The sequence below is a fragment of the Myzus persicae genome, unplaced genomic scaffold (genome assembly GCF_001856785.1).
Source record: "Myzus persicae strain clone G006 unplaced genomic scaffold, MPER_G0061.0, whole genome shotgun sequence".
NCBI lineage: Eukaryota > Metazoa > Arthropoda > Insecta > Hemiptera > Aphididae > Myzus > Myzus persicae.
Window position 1 is genome coordinate 19,987 of NW_019103107.1, and position 22,607 is coordinate 42,593.

The window sequence follows — 22,607 nt, forward strand, 5'->3', positions numbered from 1 at the left end:
AAAATCAAAATATAATCTTCAAAGTCCATTTATCTTTAGATTCTAATATTATAATACAATCAGTGGTATTAAAATCATATTTTTTAGGGAAATTGCCACAAACCATTTAAAGCTAATTTTTTTAAGATGTATTGTATTTTTAGCTGATGAATAAATAATATGTAGTTTTTAATTTAGTGAGATAAATCACCATTATACAATGGGTATAATGCTGGTATTTCATAAATATAGTATTCAAATTATAGAATATGTTGTGTTATAACCAATACAATTTTACTTAAAATTCTACAAACCTAAAAATAGTAAAATTCTGTTTTACAGTGTTATTACTTAACATAAAATACTATAGTAACAAAAAATTGTTATTTATATATTCCAATGATTGTTCAACTTGAATTAGTACTCGCCATTCCGTATATTATCATCATGGATAGGTAAGTTTAAATCAGTTCCTATGAGTTAAATCTGATTCTATAATGTTTTCAAATATTTGTGTATTAAGGCATGCTTTCTGTATATCAATCTGTTGATTATAATATATAAATAAAATAAATAATTGAGAATTAATTTAATTTTTACATTCTATTTTCCGAGGTCTACCATCTTGTACGCTCTCCCTATTATATAGACAAGATTAACAATTTTCAATGCGACTACACATATAAATGTAGACAATAGAAAAATTATTGAAACAAGTTGCCCATCAAAAGACACACACCTAGTTAGAACCTTAATTATAACTACTCCAAGCGGAATTGGGATCAATCCAATTCTTCTTGCCACCAAATCCGAGTGATCAGTGAATGCCTATAAAACAAAATGGTTTTTAAAAAATATATTCCACAAATCTGCACAATATAAATGATCACAAATAATTACTTTTTTATCATGTGATTGTGCAGTGTCATAAGCAAAGCTCAATAAATAGTCATTGTACACTGACAAGTTGATTTCATTGAACCTAGTGATGAATGCATGTTTTATCCAATCAATAATAATCTCTAATATCATGACATACATGCAGTCAAACATTAACACCCAAAATGATTCTGAAACCATACAATAAAGTAAAATATTTTTTTAAAAAATAACAGAAAATAGATACATAATCAAAGAAACAATATAATATAAAATGATTTTACAGACAAACATAAAAGTTAAAAATAAAAACAATACATAATAATATTATTTGATTTGGATTACCATGCAAAAAACAATTTAAACTGTATGGAAAAATAATTGCACTTAACAGCACTTTTCTTTGAATTTTTCTTTTTAAATTTAAGTTAGTTCTGACCACAGTGAAATACTAACCACTAGTCCATTGGTATTCTTTCATTGTTTGCACTACAACTATAAGTAATAATATGAACAGATGGAATCGTTCACGAACATCACTGCACGATAATTGGAACAAAGTTGTTTTATTAAACTTCTTGAACACATTTCCATTAAATTCTATAAACTAGAATCAGTAAAAAACACTAATCTTAGTTATAATAATATTGCACTTACAATAAAATATGAAAAACACATTACATTATTGGACATCATGATTGGTAGTAATGCCCCATTTCTAGAATTAATTGCAATATTCAATGTGGTAGCTTGGAATAATACAAGTGTGCTGTGTAAAACTAATATTGTATGTTAAAGAGAATTTAAAATTGGTGTCTTAATATTATCGTATTAAAATACTTGAGGTATTTTTAGTATTTATTCAATATGTGACCTACGAAGACAAAACCATAATGACGATTGTCATATCTATAATGTACAGACTATATTTACTTGTTAATTCTTATAATTTTATTTTATGATTACTGGATTTTATCTAGACATAACCGTAATTCTATTTTATCCTAAAATGTAAACAATTCAATATTTTTATTAAAATTTGTTAATTCTCTGTAGTATAACTAGAACCCCAATGGCCATTTCTAAAGCTGGTTTTATTAAGTAATAGTTTAAAAAAAGTATATTTTTATACAAGCATTGACAATTATCAGTATGTGTTTAGTTGTTGGTTCATCAGGTGTGTAATATAACAAACAGCATTTTAGTAGCTGAATTAATTGAGATTATTCAATCCAAAAAAATTAGTTATAGCATTTTTTTATAAAAACATAAACATTACCAACAAAATAATTAAACTAATTCATGTCATAAATGTCACAGTTATACAAAAATAAATGTATGAAAAATAAAAACAATTGGCTATGGGGCTAAGACTTCTTGGTCATGTTAAGACTCTAACCATTTAAAATAAGAGTAGATCATATATTGAGCAATAACTATATTTTTTAAAAGCATACAGACATAAAACACAGCGATAATGAAATGTGTTAAAACGCCAAAATGTATACGCTGACTATTTTTAGGTTCAGTAGCAGTCCAAAACAATGCGTCTAATATGTCTTGACCAAATAATGAAAATAATCTGTCTCCAACCTTAAATTATAAAATATTATATTTATAAATAGAATGTAGTAAACTAAATATTTGTTAGTTACCTCTAACATATTGAAAAATACATATAACTTAATAATCGACTGGCTTTTAATTACATGATATATCATTGATGTATCCCAAGGTAATAACATCATCAAGCATGTTATTAGTAAAGCCATTTTAAGCAAGTCACAAATTTCTGCAGCCGATAACTGTTCTTTTATATGATTATTCCTAAAATAAATTTACAATAAATTTTAAATGATTACAACAGTTTATAAAATACTCACTTCCATTTTGATAAATAACTACAAATTATTAATTTTAATGCAAATACTGCCCTTAATGGTAGGAATGTGTAGACAAATAGGAATGAATCCAAGCACTAAAATTAAAACACATTACAGTAAAATCTACAGAGTACTTAGTAAGGTAAGTTATATAATTAGTTGTTATACACTATGTTTAACTATAGTAAAATCGAATTGAGGGTTATACACCTGACAAATGCCATACAACATGAATCGTTCGATTTCTAAGGGTATTTTCATAAAAGTATAAACTTTTTCTCTCTTGTCTAAAAATTCTTCTTCGTCATATTCTAGGGAACAGCCACTTTTAAATTCTAAACTGATCAAATCCCATAAAGAGCCTAAAATCAATAAAAAAAACAAAAAATGATTAGTCATTTACATAAACAATAAGGTACCTAAAAATAATATTTTATCATCTAAAAGTAAAAAAATTAACTTCAAGGTAAAAATAAAAAATGTTATGAAAATTGTGTCATTACATTTTAATTAATTCAAATTGACATAATTTATTGAATAAAATACACATTCATAATGTCAAAAAGAGTAAAGACTTCTTACCTTAGGTTTTTCTCTTTGAGTTTAATATAACCTATCATTATTAAATACTGTTGGATTATAAAACATATTCAATTATCTACTGTAATGATATTCACATAATTACACCACAACAATTCATAACTTCATATCATAATGATAACATTAAACATGTATCTCTTAAACCTTATAAAATAACTTAACTTCTATTCATTAAAAATACTTAACCACAACATATTAGTTAATATATTGCTTCATCTAAAATAATGGAAATCCCTAGCTGTTGATTTTGATTCAATATACTACAAAGTAAAGGCAGTAAACAATAGATAATAATAAACTATAATTTTTAGTTCTGGGATCTGGGAAATATTTTTAACCAAATAAAGATTTTTTTTTACATTCATTTTGGGTTTTTATACAATGTTTTATGAAATCAAGTAAAAAATTATGCCTGACTTAGGTGATTTGTGACTTAGGTGATTTGTGACAGTTTATTTGACTGATAATTATTTATGAAACATTTACATCACAAAAAGCAGGAATGACAATAATTTAATTTAATTCAAAATATTGTTATTCTATTGAGAAATAACTTACTTTATAACATATTTATATTCAAAATAACAACAAAATATATGACAATATGACATAAGAAGAGTTATCAAGTTTTAAGAACTAATTATTTAATTTAAAATTATTATCAGTTTTGTGAAATAAATCTTATTAGATACTTTAATTGTGTGGGTCATTTAATTATTTTTAAATTTATTTCATACACATATATAGAGACAAGTTTGGACATTGACTAAAATAAATTTGCTTGGTATCATGAAAAATTAAAATTCTATGCTGTATAATTTTACACGGGGTGATGATAAAAACAAGTTGGATCCAACATTTGCCAAATTAACAAGCATATGATAATCAGAGCTTGTAAGTTCAAGCATTTGTAAGTTTTTCTTACGAACATTTCTTACCAATAATACGAACATTACAAACGAGTGTATAACCTAACCAAGTTATATCTGTTCGAGTCGTTGTGAGGAGACACGTACCTAAGCTGCTCGACTTCCTAGCAGCAATCTCGACTTTCTCCATCTGGTAAAGCGTAATAAAATCTCGCAGTCCCTCCAGTATTGACCTTGACGCAATCGTGTCGAACAACCTCGAAGCAACAAATGATGAAAACAAGTGACAACAGTACAACACTTAACACATTAGTGTTACGCATAAGGAACAAGAAGTATGCTCAATGGTCAGACTACGAATATTTTTTGAATGACAATAATGAATACTCATGTGACGTCACCCGTACACATTAAATTGTATGCAACGCAGTATGCACAAAAACACAAAGCGATGCGCATGCACGAACTAGGAAGAAATCACGGTTTGTGTTGAGCTTGAGCATACTTATTATTTCTTGAACTATGGTATTACTGACCAAGTAAAATCCAAGGGGTATCAATACAACTTGCTACAAACTTGGGGATACCAAATTTTAAAATATAAATACGAGATAAAAAACTATAAACCATTTATTCAAAAGGTGAGAGGGGAGGGTACAATGTTGGCCGATACGCGTTTGTCAATCAAATTCATATGACAATTAATATTAATGACTGATAATTGAGAAGAAACAAATAGTTCGACAGTTGGTGTACTCGGTTAAGTGACGTTGACCGTGTCAACCATTTGGCCGGGTGAAGGTCGAGATGAGAATTCGTTTGGCTTTAATTCGGTGACAACATCAGCCCATGGCTACGGACTGGTTGTATAACGATAAACCATAAATAGTGATAACTAATACTGATTTTTTGGTTAACAACACATGACACAGCATTTAGCATTACCGAAATGTCAATTATTGTCATTTGTCATTGTCATTACACTCATTACAGTGTCTTGACGGAATTTTGGGTTATATTATTATGTTTTTTTACTATTGATATACCTGAATATTGCGTTATAATTATTACAATTTTGAATCATAGGGTTTTCAAACTCGAGAGTGTATGATATGTGGTTTGTTTATTTTGTTAAAAATAATATTTATAGTTTTTGTCACATTATATAATTTATCGTTGTACATAATAATGTTATATATATATCAATGTAGTCTATATATTATATTAATAGGACAAGTTTTGTGTCAGCTGTTAGGGCGTCCTTCTGGTGGGTCCATAAACATGTTAGGATTTAGTCGGTTGGTATTTAGCCGATAGCACCAGCTGTAGTGTACAAATACTGAAATACAAACAAATACATCAATATTTAATAAAGCTACACAGCCTGATATGGGATTATTTGGACCTACTGATCTGTGCCTGCATTTGGTCAGATGCTAATTGCTCAACCATTGGCGCAACTAGGAGGATGCAATAGGGTCTTTACTCTTTAATACAATTAATTTTTTTTCGCTCTAACCATTAGATATTACTAAGGCTTTGATTTATATGCAAATACTTATTTTCAATATAACAGGATAAACTAATTTCACTAAGTGACAAATTCGATCTCAAGATTTTTGCTAAAATTAGCTATATTTGATTTAATATATTTTTACATATTTTGTCATAAATAAATAAAGTGTTTTTACTTATTTCACAATTATTCAATTTTTTTATCACATCTTTAGTCAATGTCACTGTTTTAACGTGTTTCCTTCAGAATTCAAAGTGATAAATATACCCTAACATATACTTTATAAGACAATACGGGACAGTCAATGATAACAAACGTCGACAAAGCCCCCAAAAATCGCAGTGGATGCCCCGGCTATTGTGTAAATAAGTTCCCTACATAAATTCTTATTCCTATTCAAATATCCCGCCTTTATTCGAATTACTGTTTTTTTTTTTATATTATATAATAAATAACCTAAATAATTAATTCAATATATTTTATACAAAAAATCTGAGCTATAAATAAATTGAACATGGTTTTTTTTTTAATTATGTCGGGGAGGACGATTTAATATAAATCTTTCGATATTTTGTTATTAATATCTCCTATGATTATTTTTCCCCAAATATTTTGTATTTGAAGTGTTTTGTTTTTTATACCAACCATTAAAAAATGACTTCACACAAGAGTTGTTCTTTTTGGACTTGTAAAAACAACAGCAGGAAAAATCCGTAATTAACATTTCATAAATTTCCTGCAAATGATAAATTGTAAGTTACATTGTTAGGTAGTTAAGTTTTGAATAAATTAAAATATAATTGTGACTTATCCTCAATAAGATTACAAATTTCGGGAAGACGTAGAGTGAGTACTTTATGTATTTAGTTTATGGTAATTGAATTAACGTTCATTGAAAGTAACTTATAAATAATAATAGTAATTTTACCATACTAAATCCTTTTTACTTTTTTCCTCAATACATTTAAACATTTAAGAACTAATAGTATTTGTCCTGGTTTTGCATCTATCATAATCTTAAAGGTCTTAGTCTTATTAGAAAAAAATTAACTAATTATATTAAGAAAGTAACATTTATAACACAACAATTGTGTAAGGTTAGGTGTATACAGTAGTGGTGTTGAGTATGTATCTATATTAGCTAGTGTATTGTAAACATTAAAAACGATGGCAGTAGAGGGGCAGTATTTTTCACACAAATCCTCCTCTGTTATCGGTTTAAACAAAAATAAAAGGTGTATACAGTAGGTGTCAAGTGCACCTCGTCACAGAGTAAGTCACTGTAATGGACATGTTAATTATGAATTCAATGATAAATAATAACATATTTATAGTCACAAATAATTTTCCAAATTACGGATTTGAAAATTATTAATACCCTATTGTCAAACAATTAAGTATTGAGACATTTGAAATGATATTACTATAATTTGTATAGGGATTTTCATGTGATAATATCAAATGCTCTATTAAAATAGTATAAATTAATAATTTCAGTGTTAAATAATGGGTTGATCAGAGTTGAAATCAAAGGATCAAAAGCAACTATATTAATTATGGCTTTCAAAAAATAAAATGTTGTACAATTTTCAGACTATTTCACAGAAAATGATTATTTTATTTGGACAGACAAAAAAAAGTAAGATAAAACAAAATGTAAACATTGTTAAAATGTACGTAGTGTACAGATTCTTTATTAGCTATTTAAAAATTAAAATATTTAACAACAAAAATAATTACAAACATAATATATAATATTTATTCAAAATATTTACTTAGGATTTTGTATAAATGGTCTGTTCCTGGAACAATTTCATTACCTCAGCCAAGAAACATTTTGACATCATTGAAAGAACAGAAAACATCTGAAACAAGAAAGCTAGAGTTTGATACAAGTATAATACATTCAATAATTTACAGTTTTAATAGGAATAATCGAACATGAAATTTTATTATTATTATTAAATAGGTACCAATGCAAAAGTTGAAGTATAACCTCAGGAACTTCTTGCATCTAATTAAGTGTATAATGATACAAACATTTCAATCCTAGCAGTGGGTAAAGTGCCAGGATGGAGCGAAAATTGCAAGCAGTAAATCTAGTAATAATATATATAATATATTTGTTATAAATTAATATTATCATTGAAAAATAGTTTTTATATTGTTATATATAGAAAGCAATATGTGTAGAATCCCAGTGAATAAACCTAGATCTTTAAACTTTGGAAATCATAAACTGATTTTGATTGTTTTCTTTCTTGTAAGTATTAAGTGCTCCTACAACAGTGCCAAGTAATATACAACAATTTTGTTTTAAAAACACAAATAAGACTGATGAATAAAAATAGCCTTCAATAAAATGTAAAGAGGAAGAAAAAAGTTTTGCTCTTAGCCTTTATTATAAGTCCCCTAAAGGATATTTATTCATGAGAAGATATCTATGCTTACCAACAATAAGGTCATTGAGATGATGGCTTCCTTTTTTAAATTTTACTCGTGGTCTCAATGATAATATTTTTGAAATAATGAAGAATAAATTTACATATTGGACTCTATCGGAGAAAGCGGTTTCAACCATTTTCTATGAAATGTCAATAAAAAGATTTATGACATATAATTCACAAAGTGACATATTTTCTGGATTTGAAGACTTTGGGGCTATAATAGAAACAAGAAATAATTTTTTGTGTAATCAAGCACTTGTTATAAAGGTTAAAGGAATCCATGGAAACAAGTGGTTGGGTATTGTTTTTCAAAAGGTCTAATCTCTGGTTTGAAATTGAAAATTATTATTATGAGCACAATAAAAAAACTTATGTCTACAGGCTTAATACATAAAATAATAATTTGTGATCACGATATAAACAATCAAAAACTCAGAAACCTATTGAAAATAACAGTTAATAAACCATTCTTGACATTTGAAAATGAATAAATATATATTTTTTGTATGACACACCTCACTTAATTAAAGCTGTAGGGAACAATTAAAAAAAATACGATTTTATTTACAAAAATGAAGTAGACTCGTGGTCAGATATAATAACATTTTATAACATTGACAAAAATATAACTCCATGGTCAGCACTAAAGATTAAAGAAGAGCATGTCATACAATTACCACTTTTTTCACCGATGAGAATGTGTTTAGCTATTCAAACTTTTAGTCATACTGTAAGTTCAGCTATGTTTACACTAGTTACAAATAATTGAATGAACTTAAAAGCTTTATATTCTGCAAAATTGTTAAAGATAATTGATGACTTGTTTGATGTGTTTAGCAGTTATTCATTCGATGAACCAAAAATATTTCGAAAACCATTGACTAATAATTTGAAGCATTGGCTTTTTCTAAATAAGTCTTATGAAATTCTAACAAAATTAGAAATTCAAAATTTCAAAAAGAAACAGCCACTGTGTATTAGTGGCTAGCTTTCAAATATTAATAGTTTAAAAATGTTGTTTAAGGATTTACAAAATAATTTTGAATTTAAATATTTGCTCACCAGACAGCTGACCAAAGATTGTGTAGAAAGTTTATTTTCTGTACGAGCAAAAGGTGGAAATAATGTTACTCCAGATTCATCTAAATTATATTCAGCCTTACGAATGTGCGTAGCACAACAACTTCTCGTGCCAGCTACATCTAGAAATTGTGAAATAGAAGCTTGTGAATATTTAACTAAATGCAATGACTTACTGCAGAATAAACAAAAGTTTAGTATGAAATTAAAACATTTTGAAAATGTACATTCATTAGCTAACGAAATGGACTCCAAGTTTGATGACAATTTGATTGCCATGAACATCGCATTCATACAGTTGGACTTGCACGAAGAAAATTCTATTGCATATGTAGCTGATGAGCATGTAGTAAGTCATCTTGACAAATTAGCTACAAAAGATTAAAATAATATTACTATTGCTGCAGAAAATACTTATTTTTATGAAACAATATGATGAATATAATTTACTCTATCCATTTACAAGTACAATTATTTATGTAGGGAAAATGATATGTCTTTTTAATACAAATATTAATAATTTATTAAAAGAGAGTAAGGTTTGAGTTAAAATCAAAATGATTGAACTAATGAATCTTTATATAGCTATAAAACCAAATGTTTGTTTAAATTGTATTTTTTATTAGTAAATAAGATATTAAATGTAAGTATTAATTATTTCATAAAAAAATGTAATAACATGTATTTTTTTTAAATGGTTAAAAACAAAAAATATTAATGAACTTGTTAATTAGGTAACTACCAAATAACTAGCCGTTTTATTATTTATTTTGCACTATGTAATATATATGTTGCATCCAAATAGTGAAATCACTCATTTCATGAACTGGATATCCAGATAATGAAATTCGTCCAAATCGTGAATTTTGACGAAAATACATTATATGGACATCCATTTCATGAAATAGACAATACTTATATTGTGTACTTTGTGTAATTACTATAAAACCAGATATCATAGTATTAAAACTATACTTTTCTATATTGTTCTATGAACAAAAATATAACAATAATTATAGTCATAATAAACTATATCATATTACATTATATTTTTATATTATTTTTTATAATTTATAAACAACAATGTTACCAATGAAGTATTATGAAATACATATTCGTGAAATTAATTATACTTATATTACTGAACTACCTATATTCCTTATATTTTTTTAGTAACAAAATAACTAATTGATTTAATTAAACAATAATTAATCAACTATACCTACATACATTTTTCTTCTTTATTATTTATTTTAATATTTATTTTTACACGATAATTGATTATGGCATCGGCTGTTACATATCATATTGTTTTTAAAACAAGCACACCTACTTGATTGGCAATTATTTTTCGCCTTACACCAACAAGATAAAAATACATCATATTTAAACAGTAGATAATATTGTTGTCGATCTTTTTTACCAGTGTTAGAATAAATAATACTAAAAAAGATTAGGTACAATTTGTATCAATTATCGAGTAGTTTTTTAAAGTTGTTTAAATGTGTTAAAATTTATATTTGATTTAATTAAGTTAATTTTTATTTAAATCCAAAATTGCTTACGTTTTGATTTTAGACATTTCTATTACAGCAATTATCTGTAATTGATCACATTTAGTGAACGGTTTTTTTTTAGATTTCAATTTTTAATATTCATCTAGCTTTTCATAAAATACGTTCCTTTCTTCCATTTGTATTTAAAATATATCTATATAAAATAATAAATACACGTATAAACTGCAAGTACAATACCTATAGTACCTGTGTTAGATACAAACACTCACTAAATGTTATTTGTTGAACAACTTAGGAGTTACATAGGTATTATTTGTCAACCGTCATCCAATAAGGAAACATTCATTTGATATCGGATGTGGAATCACCGAAATTAAATTTTATATCATTCTCATAATAATATAATAGATATACCTAGATCACGGATTCCCCCTGTGGGTGGGGGTTAGAATTCACCCATGGTAGTCCATGCCCGTCGTAAGAGGCGACCAAAATGGACATATGGAAGGCAACGGGAAACCACCATATTAATATCCCAAGTAACAGCAATCAACATGACGGATAAAACATTTCTTTATCTTTATTGATATTGAAAAGTATGGTATATTGGTATGTAAGCTATTTATTGCTAAATAACATAACAATCTCGTTTTATAATAATTATACAAAGTACACAATATAAGTATTGCCCATTTCATGAAATGGATGTCCATATAATAAAATTTCGTCAAAATTCACGATCTGGATGGATTTCACTATCTGGATATCCAGTTCATGAAATGAATGATTTCATTATGTGGATGCGACATATAGACTATAATATCTACTTACCTGTACTAAAAAAATTGTAATATTAATTGAAATACCAACCTATTACCCATAACATAAATAATAAATATATATTTTGTCATGCCTACTGCCTAGTACCTATAATATAACAATTAATGTATAAGTGGTAAGCGCCTGACAGAATATGTAAAGGCAACCACTACTATTATGTGGGGCATACTTATGTCGTGTTCCTTATCATGGACAGACATACATTGTCATGCTCTGTCGGCCACGGTCAAAGATACTACAGCCTTGTCTACATCGATAACAGTGCTATTGGCCAATCAGCGGCCTCGTTACTGTAGCCAGCTTGTAGTTCTGCAATCAGTCCGAATCAGTGTCGTCGCGACTCGATCATCTCATTACCACAAACAATTGTGCGTATTCGCTTTCGCTCTTACCTCTGTTCTCTGTAACAGTTAATTAGTTAAATACATTACTATTGTGTTGAGGTCCATCTCCGCTCTCTTAAGTCACCCGTTTAGTCCATCACTCAGCGTCAATTCCTGGTTTCGTATTTTGATTAGTCCAGACACTGCTCTCTCGTAATAAGTAGTAAGTACCATCGTCCATCGGACTCATGAATACAAAAATCCACTCTAGCTTTCGCCACAACACGACGACGTTTAGATACACTAGGCTTTTGGCATGACGTTCTGTTTTCGTCAGAACGCTGGTTCGTCTCCTTACCCCCTCCCACCTTGAGTGTTGGTGTTTTGTTTGTTTGAATGCAGATTGTTTTGATTTTGAATTAGTTTCAGTCATGGCTCGTACTAAGCAAACTGCTCGTAAATCTACCGGAGGAAAGGCTCCCCGTAAACAGTTGGCCACCAAAGCCGCCCGCAAAAGCGCACCCTCCACAGGTGGAGTGAAAAAACCTCATCGCTATCGTCCCGGTACTGTTGCTCTTCGTGAGATTCGCCGTTACCAAAAGTCCACAGAGTTGCTAATTCGCAAGTTGCCGTTTCAACGTTTGGTCAGAGAAATTGCCCAGGATTTTAAAACTGACTTGCGTTTCCAAAGTGCGGCTATTGGAGCTTTGCAGGTACCTACTACCAATTAATTATTAATTAAACTATTATTATATTCTATTATTATATCTGTGCTGGTAATTTATTTCATTGGATTTTATTTTGAGTTAAATTAAATGATTACATGTAGTTTTCAATCAGTATTTTCGATTTACGGTTTCACATTAATAATTGAAATTAATGAAATTTTACTAACTAAATATACCATACATTTTCTAATATCTTAATTGTGTTTATTTCAGGAGGCCAGTGAAGCATACTTGGTTGGTTTGTTTGAAGACACCAACTTATGCGCTATCCACGCCAAACGTGTCACAATTATGCCGAAAGACATTCAGCTGGCCAGACGTATCCGTGGCGAAAGAGCCTAATTCATCCACTATCCTTTAAAGTGTAATTTTTTTTGTTAAACAATTTTTCTGGCAGTTATCTTATCGTTATACATATATTACTATATTTCAAAAAAAAAAATAATAATAATAACTAGCTATTTCTATAAATGTATGTCTGTATAATATTAAATTGTAGGAAACCTTAATTTATTTTATACAATATAATTAATTGTAAGCAAGTGTTCATTTAAGGAAATAATTTTTTTGAACAACAATATCAGCATTTAATATTAATTAACTTTGTATTACATACCACAAACGTCATATTTCTTCAATTTTTTTTTATACCTACTATAAATAAGCAAACATATTAAAAAAACTATACCTATATCATATATAAATCATTAACTGTACAATTTAAACAATATTAATTTATGGTATGCTTTTTTATGTTATAATTATTATTATAAATTGTAATAAATCTTTCTGTTGCTAAAAAATCTAGTTTTAAAAATATAATTTTTCTATTTGTGGTTCTGGCTATAGTTAGGTATTGTATTTAAAATAGCTACGTAAACTTAATAAAATAACATAATATTAATTTCTTTAAATAAGTTTCATGAATTAATAGGTGTAATCTGAAGTATATTATATTCTTTGAAAAATTATATTTTTCTTTAAATCGTTCATGTTATATCGCTATATTTTATTCTACTGATCTAGGCAGAGTATATACAATTATTTATTATAGATCTGAGTTCACCATACTTTTCCAACAAGTTAGTTACCTATAAAATTAAAATTGTAAATAAATAATATTCGTCATTTCTCCATCGGAAAATTGTATTTTTCTTCTGCGAATTACTACTTTGTAAAAACTTTTTTTTGTATTCAAAGCATAAAAGTATATAATACAATGGAAATATTGATCAATATTCCTCTAAAGATTGACTGGTTGGCGACTCTTGCTAAAGATGCATGTATCTATAAACCATATTATTACATTGATATTTGTAGTGTTTTGTATTATCTTGATCAAACATCAGTTACAATATTCACAATTTAAGAATTTAATAATCAAATTAAAGATAAAATATTTTTAGCATATGTAGCAACTGTAAAACATTTAAATAAACTACATTTGACTATCTTATAAAATATAATAAAACATTTAAAATTAATTAAAATTCAAACAATTAAATTAAGTTATTATAATTGTTAGCTGTACTTAAGTTAAGGACTAGGATTTATATGCATTGTAATATTTTTTTTGTGCAATTTCTTACTGCTTTTGTTGGTTATGTCTGCGAATCATGCCATGTGATGCAAATGGTGGATATTTTGAATAAAATTCATATTGTTGCATATTTAAACTATTAATACATACAATTCTAGCCTTAGGGTATATTTTAGGAGTGGTGATCAGTAGAAAATAGAATATTATCTATCCAAAAAAATTAAATTACATCTTATATAAGTGGAAGAGGCTCCTCTTCCTGCAGCTGGCCAGAAGTGTCCAGAAGGTAGATCAGGTGGAACCTAGATGCGGATTTCGACACAGCTTACCATCTCCCTTGTTATTTTATACACAACACCTGTTAATAGTATACGTAGTTACCTAGCTATCAGACGTCAATATAAAACGGTATAGGTAAATGTATCATTTACTAATGGCCTTTAGTAGTCGAAGGAGCAGAAATTTAAAATTTCAAGACCAAAAAAAAAAATCTGTAATTCTGTGCTAAAGATCTGTGTTTTGTAATATCTATGTATTTATGTAGGTAAAATATTTAGGTATCTACTGAGTAAATTTAATTATAGTTTCTTTCATTGGTTACAGATATTTGATTATTCTATTATCAATAGTTTCTATGACATTACGTAAGTTATATTTTAATAACCTTTTGCTTGTATACTATAAATTATAACGACTTAACGTTGTTTTTACATACCTAATATATTAGTACAATTAAAAAAGAAAAAAATCAACATTTTTATTCAAAAAATATAGGTAATATTTTATATATAAGTACTTCACTTTTGCAAGTAAGATCAATTTCAAATTTAATTGATGAATATATTATAGAATTACTTGGTAAATCTACCATTAATAGGTGCTATGTAAGGGTAACAGTTCCGTGTCCGCATTATCTTAATTCTGAGTTTTATATTATGCTTCTCTATTTGTTTTGTAACTATGATAATTATATTGTGAATTGTGATCAATAGGTACCTAAAGGCTTGTATATCATACATATATTATTAATTTACTGGTTGTTGAAGGTATTTAAAATGAGTGCTGACGAAAAAGTATTATTAATTCGATCTAAAGTCAATTTGGTGCAATTTGAAAACCCAATATTGATATCCAACAATAACCAGACTAAACAAGTAAATACTATTTTTTATCAGTTAGATTTAGGTAATATAACCTGAAAATACCTATTTGTAACAATATTCTATAATTGCCAGTATCAGACCTCCAACTTAAGGAATTATTATTCAAAAATATTATAATTCTGTTACATTTTTGCTATTCAAATACAGAGTTAACAACATTACTCTTATTTCCAATATTGGAAATAACTGCATTTCTTCCTTCGTTTACAAATTTAAAATACTGAATAAAATAAAATGAAAAATGTAATAATTGTAATATAATAATTTTTGTAAATAATGAAAAATTATAATAATGAAGAAAATTGAATGTACCCATACATTAAACCTGTATAATGTACTTATATTTCTTTCAGGTCAAATTTGCCAGTAGAATGCATTTTTGCCAACAATTTAGGTCTAATAATCGAGTACCTACTCTTTTGTTAAAAAAAGAATTTAACTTAATATTGTACATATGTCTTTATAAAATACTTAAATTAGTATTTAGTAGGTATACACTTCACTGTACAATTATTACCCACCATAAATTAATTGTGTACACACCACTTTTTAAAAATATTGTACACGCATAGTTTAATTAGGTATAGGTTGTAGAAAAGATATATTTTCCGTTTGTTTTTTCTGTCGACCAGATACCAACTTAATATGGTCAGTATACATTAAAACAATTAAAAAATTTTTATTAGGATGCCAATTCTGTTAAAAACAATGCTCGCCTAATGGAATCTGGTGACGATGCGGACGACTGTGAACGACAGAGTTGTGATGATGTTTTGAACAGCATATTACCACCAAGAGAATGGGAAAAGGACGGTAAAACATTTCGTCAATGTATATCCAATAAACCAGCTACCGAAATCAATGTAAAAAAACTCAATGAAAAGTTTGATTCGCTCTTGAAACAGTATAATGCCAAGGAAGTAGGAATTTGTCCTATCAAGCAGGAATTATACAGTCAATGTTTCAGTAAGTTTGGAATATTTGTGATATGACCCATATATCAAGACCTTGGATGAGCCAGGAGGTGGAATTGGTGGAATGGAATAAAATGCATAAGTTAAATTTGAATAGCTTTATTTATAGCCTTGTAGAGGACGGGGGAGGGGCACAACAAATTGATGCCTAATATTTTATTTAACTACCTAGTATCTACAACCTATTTATACCTATACGGTAGTATTGAGCGTATTAGACGTATTCAAAAATGATTTATCTACATTAGGTATACAATTTAAATTAAGAAAAATGTATGGATGTAATGGTTCTAAATAGGCTTTTGAACTTGGCCCTCACTTCTTTTAATCCAACATTTCATAGGCTGCATTGCTGCAAATGCTCTAGTTCTGAGTTACATTGTGTAAAAGCACAGCATTCCCTAGTATATAGAATCTATAGTAATTTATATTATAGATGATAGATAGGTTGGTAGCAAAAGCCTGAAGAAAACATCATAATATAAATATATAATATATGAAAAACATCATAATAAACTCACAGATAATCGATTGAGAGGTGAAATACTAATAACTAATAAGTCAGTAACGTTCTTAATACAGAATAGTAAAGTACAACGCAGGACATATTTTATTTGGTTTAATGTACTTAATTTATAAAAACAATTTTAATTTTAAAAAACTTCAGAAAATATTGTTTAGTAGATCAATGTTAACATTTTAGCTTTTATTAGAAAGAGAAATCGTGCCTAAATGAATAGGTACCAATGTTCAATAATCAATAGTAATAAACTAATATAATAGTAAATGTATAATACAATATTGTTGTCAATTTTCATAATTCAAATTAAAATTATAATACTACCTATACTTGACACATTATTATACGATACAATGTTTTGTTTTAATTTTGAATATACAAATATTTGAGTTACACTAAAATTTAAAAATTACCAAGGCGAATTAAAAATATTTAGTTAGTGCGTGTTATACAACAAACTAATTACTCTATATTAAGTACTAGAAGACTGGGATACGCGTTGGTATACGTATTATAAACACACATCGTTGGTATTAGCCAATAAAATTTCGTTTTAAATTATACATACTTTTAATTATTAGTTATAACTCTGGTTGGCTATGTATATGTATATTCTTAAAATACATTAGAAATACATTTAAAATATAATGTTAACTGAATACGGTGTCAATATTGTTGATATATAAATAGCTTTTACACGATTAATGTGTAAATGTATTAATATATTAATTAATTATTGTATGTGTTTCTTTTACAATTTTTAGACACACTGCTAAGGAATGTTTTTAAAGTTTCATTATAACATGTTTTGGCTTAAAATAATTTTAAAATATATTTTAGATTACAAAAATATTACACTTCTTAAGTCAAGTACCTATATGATATTCAAATTGTGTGAATCTCTATTTCATATAACTAAATGTTCAATCCATCCATGCTTATATAGACGAGGTCATTAGACAAGTAACGTTAAACTGTACGGAACGGGGCTTCATGTTAATCCAGATTCGAGATGAAATTCAGATGACCATCGATGCCTATAAAGAACTGTACGAAAGCGTATTGGCAAACGGGATTCGAAAGTTATTACGGGTGAGTGTTATAATATTACATTTTGGGTGCATATTACTAAGTAAAATATCATCATAATAGACAACTCCAAGGACACAAATTGTATCCATTATTATGATTAATTATCCACCTCCTTCAAATATATTGAGAAACCCTATTAATCAAGCAATATTATAATTTATTATAACGTGTCTTAAAAAAACCTTTTTTAAGACACAAACATCGTAAATAGCCAAATAGATAATTAAATATTATTTTAAGTTAAATTGTATACATACCTACATAGGATACAGCCACATAAGTGTCTAATTCTAATATGACAGTATGAATTCATTAAAAACCTTTTATACGTAGTTAGTAAGTACTAAGTACTAAGTACTAACGGGAAGCTACTGGTTTTTTGTAGTGCTATAATATTGCAGATACTCCCCCCCCACCAAAAATTTTAGCTCGCTATCGCTACATTTTTAAAAAGTTATGTGCTGCTCCTAATTTTTTGCTATTGTTTAAATGTAGCAAGCTGCTTTTATGCTACATTTTTTTTAAATGTTCTAATTGAAAATTGGTAGCTTAAAGTTTGCGTATACTAATTTAACATTTGGTCATTGGACGGGATCTAACTACTCGAGTTAATCGTGAATTAAACCCGAAGAATTCACTAATACACTCATCATTATTATAATATAAATAAATACATTTAATAACCATGTGTTCTAAAGAAACTATACTAAATTTAATTACATTGCAGTTAGAATTAGTGTCCTAAACCTGTTCAATCACACGATGAGGAATGTACGCGAAAATAATTGGCCTATGTAGTACGACTAATTATATAGAATTTTCATTTTAAATTCGCATTTATTATACTTTTAGTCTGATTGTAGACTATAATTGTATACATTTTTAGGCACGCAGTTATTGAAATCAAGAAATCTACTCAACTTTGACAACTCATTTAGTTTTTGTCTTTAGAGGGAACACAAAAAATCAGATTTATCAATCAGAGCGAAACAGCTAAATGCAGAAAACGAAAATTTAGAGATCGAGCTGGCCGAAATTAATTTGATGACAGAGAAGCTTGAACGAGATGCTGCCGAACAGCGTGAAGCAGCGATAAAACGTCAAGCCGAAGAGTTGTCAGCTCTGAAAAAATCCAATCAATTGATAAAAGTAACATCGGATATAAGATAATAATATAAGTTCATGTAGGACAATTTAAATGAGACTATAAATAATTATGCACTGAGGGGTGGTAACTATTAGGTATATATTTTATTTTTTATTAGTCTGCAATAGATTATCCCGGACAGACTATAGAGACAATCCCCGTGATACATTTACCTACTGCATAGTGAAGATACAGTTGCAATTGTCACACAGGCTATAATAGTATATACGTACTAATTACTATAAACAACATATTACATAAATTACATGTATTGTGAATTTGTATACACTATAGACTATACCAGGTTAGCCTACCTGTATGGAATAATACTACCTAGATATTAGGTAATATATACCAGTTTATCACACACAAAAAAAGAACTTTATCACCCACCAGTGGTGTTACGAGATGTCGTAACAAGTGTTATATCGTGCGTCGCCGTGACCAAAGATCCATCGTCGAACCCCCGCAAGCTCCACTCGCTAGTCCTTAATCTTTTCTTTCCGTGTGTCCACCAGTATAAATTATTAATTACTGTAATCATTTGTAATCATTGTTTTTATGTCGTGTCGAAATATTCGCACAACCGTTATGTATTATAACCACGCTTTTGTTCTCTCGTATATCAATATTGTGATATGGCATAATCTGTCTGTTTCTCTTTCTGTTTTTGTTCTGTGTAAAAAAACCATTGTGTTTTTCTGTAATTTTCGTCTCGTCGCATTGTGCACTTGACGTTCCAACTCTTTTTTTTAATAAATGCCATAACACTATGTTCAACGGTGTATACTCGACATTGCGGCACATCCATTCTTCTTCTCATCATCCATTCGTTTCATCATCATTGCGACCCGAAACGATATGTGTCGTCGTGCACACATATCGCCATCCGCTCCAGTTCTCCACCCTCCGTACGAGGAACAGTCGTTTAAACCCTCCAGCCTGGTGTAGGATCCATAGAGGTGCTTCGTCCAGGAGTTGTCAGAACGCGTCGCGCAAGTTCGCCAACGATATTGTATCATTGTGTGAGAGGCCGCCCAGGACGTCGAATTTGATTTGCTCACCGGACTGGACTTCCCTTGCCGTTGTATTAAGCTAGTTGTGTGTCCCTCATTGTACTACCTCTTCGGTGGTCATTGCACCAAACCGATTCGGCCACGGGGCCCCCTGACTCCATAATTAATTTGTTCACTCCTGCATCTCAAATCTGTAAGTCCATTCTGCGTTCCTTACGATTTCAGCCATCACCGCGGAGTTTCGTGTTCGCTCGCTTGCATACCAGGAGTAATATTCGCCCGTGTATTGGGCTGCTTATCGACCCAACTTCCAGGGGCAATTCAAACTCGAAAACAAACGTCGACATTAGTCGACCGTCCCTTCACCCAAATTCGAACCCCTACAAGTGACATAAAAAGGAATTTTGTACTGAGGATCGATTAGTCATATGCTCAAATACATTATTTTCTATTGTTTTTTTATGAGTTATTTTACTCTAAGATTACTCAAAATCATAAAAACAATGACTCTTAGTAAATATGTTTTATCTATAATGCGATTGAACCAAATAAAGAAAAAAACAGTGCTCTCATATTTCTTAACAGTAAGAACATGAATATTAATTCATTTTAGAAAATTACGTGTTATTCATTACTTCATTAGTGTAACTTCGATATCATAACATATTGTTCACTGCATAAATTATTATCGATATGTCGGTTGCAGACGTCAAAATTTAAATAAAATATATTCCAACAAATACCTAATCTTATATTTTATTGAACATTTTGTGTACATTATTGAAGGGATGATGATTTAAAAATGCATATTTCGTACATTTTAGTGCATATTTGGGGACTACAAGTCCTCTGCTCTGATTAAAACAATCACAGATATGTTGTACTTTGGAGAAGTGATAATTCCGGTTATTGTGTGATTTATGTTCTGATAAAGATTACTGATATGTGACGGTGTTAGTTTCACAATATTTAAAAAAAATTCATTTTAATATATTATATCAAGTATATTAACAGCTATAAAATAAAACCAATCGATGGGAGGGGGGGCTATAGCCCTCTGAGCCACCCGTATATGCCTCTGCCTGTTTCAAATTCAATAAAACTTGTACCTCGTATACTGTCCGGCCAGTGTAAATTAAAATTACTACTCGCATGCATAAATTATTAAAAATTATTTGGTTCAAATCATAATAAATTATTTATATTACATATATATATTATAAGCGAATACATAGACATTATATAGATTCAGTATCTGATTCACGTTACAAAAAAAATAAATTATATGTCTAACAAATGTCATGTGTTAAATTTTTACTTTTATAAAATATATAATCTAAGTACAAGCATAAGTATGTATGTATATACTATGTTTCACGTATAGTGTAGACAATTGAAAGTTATCTGTGTATTATATTATGGTTTGTGGATAACTGGATCATGGTTATGGCCCATGGGTAAATAACTCAACAACCTTTTGTTTATACCTGAACCGACAAGCTACGTTGTATTTGGACAGTGTGGTGATGAGCCCTCCATGTGATATCGTTATAGGTATTAGAGTAGGTATATTCCATAAGATCTATAAGTAGTTATCGATACTTAATATCATGATAGGTATCACTATCATCACTACATCACTGTATCACTATATCTGTGCTATCGAAAACCCATTTTTTGAACTTTGGTAGGTAGGTAATTGGAAAACTCTTGGCGTGTTATAATATATTACCTATCTATATTATTTCTATTTTGTGTTTTTAGATTCAATTGGAGTCAATTATCTCTCCAAAAAGAGTATAAAACAAAAACAGCTATCGAAAGAATCTCCTATACATATAGAAATGTATGGTGAAAAGAAGAAAAGGATGATACGTGGTTGTGACATATTGTTCATCCAATTATAAATGCATAAATAATCAAATAAATTCTCGATATTCGTATAATTTTGTTTAAATGTACAACTTTCGATTCAAATTGAATGAAAGATTTAATACAAATATCCAGTGGTTATTTTATAAGTTCATAATAATACACATTGCACAAATGCACAATATACATTTCCACATTTAATTTATAATAATGCATGCAAGATTCAATCATTGATTATAAATATATGGGTCGTTTGACTAGTATTTACTATTATATAGTTATACTATATAAAATTATTTTATAATTAATGGTTCGATGTTGTGACGTTTAACTACTGTATGAAACCCGTCTTCGACAATAAACTATAGTTCAAAGTACTAACTACATTTATAAGTGCGACTTCGTTAAATATATAAAATTATAGTAAAATAAATATCTAAACATGATAACATAATTAATTCGTACATAGTATGCATATTACATAGTATTCACCAATCACTAATTTTACATTTAACACATTATCAGACTCTTATATAATTTAAATTTCCATAACCACATATAAGAACGTATCTACTGTTTATTTATGCTATAGCACTATTGCAGTCTTTAAATTGTATAATAT

At 28.6% G+C, this 22,607-nt stretch overlaps 3 protein-coding genes across 4 annotated transcripts; 2 read left to right on the top strand and 1 right to left on the bottom strand.

Moving 5' to 3' along the window:
* Positions 1–412: 412 nt before the first annotated feature.
* LOC111033804 (protein TAPT1 homolog) lies at positions 413–4,465 on the bottom strand. The gene is given in 10 exon segments (XM_022314730.1): positions 413–543; positions 546–807; positions 880–1,049; positions 1,315–1,465; positions 1,540–1,637; positions 2,316–2,451; positions 2,514–2,685; positions 2,742–2,836; positions 2,952–3,103; positions 4,358–4,465. Coding segments are annotated over 10 exon segments (1,377 nt in total). The 5' UTR covers positions 4,401–4,465; the 3' UTR covers positions 413–445.
* Positions 4,466–11,876: 7,411 nt separating this feature from the next.
* Positions 11,877–13,113, top strand: LOC111033799 (histone H3.3). 2 transcript variants are annotated; one of them, XM_022314726.1, is made up of 3 exons: positions 11,877–12,156; positions 12,363–12,646; positions 12,875–13,113. In XM_022314726.1, exons 2-3 carry the CDS (start codon positions 12,365–12,367, stop codon positions 13,001–13,003), a joined length of 411 nt encoding a protein of 136 aa, XP_022170418.1. In that variant the 5' UTR covers positions 11,877–12,156; positions 12,363–12,364; the 3' UTR covers positions 13,004–13,113. The 2 variants fall into 2 exon arrangements, with proteins under 2 accessions (XP_022170418.1, XP_022170416.1); XM_022314724.1 differs by having other exon boundaries at positions 11,886–12,156; positions 12,357–12,646.
* A 2,143-nt stretch (positions 13,114–15,256) lies between these two features.
* LOC111033790 (33 kDa inner dynein arm light chain, axonemal-like) lies at positions 15,257–21,916 on the top strand. Its single transcript, XM_022314715.1, has 5 exons — positions 15,257–15,355; positions 16,051–16,330; positions 17,805–17,950; positions 18,902–19,099; positions 21,878–21,916. Exons 1-5 carry the CDS (start codon positions 15,257–15,259, stop codon positions 21,914–21,916), a joined length of 762 nt encoding a protein of 253 aa, XP_022170407.1.
* The last annotated feature ends 691 nt before the right edge of the window (positions 21,917–22,607 follow it).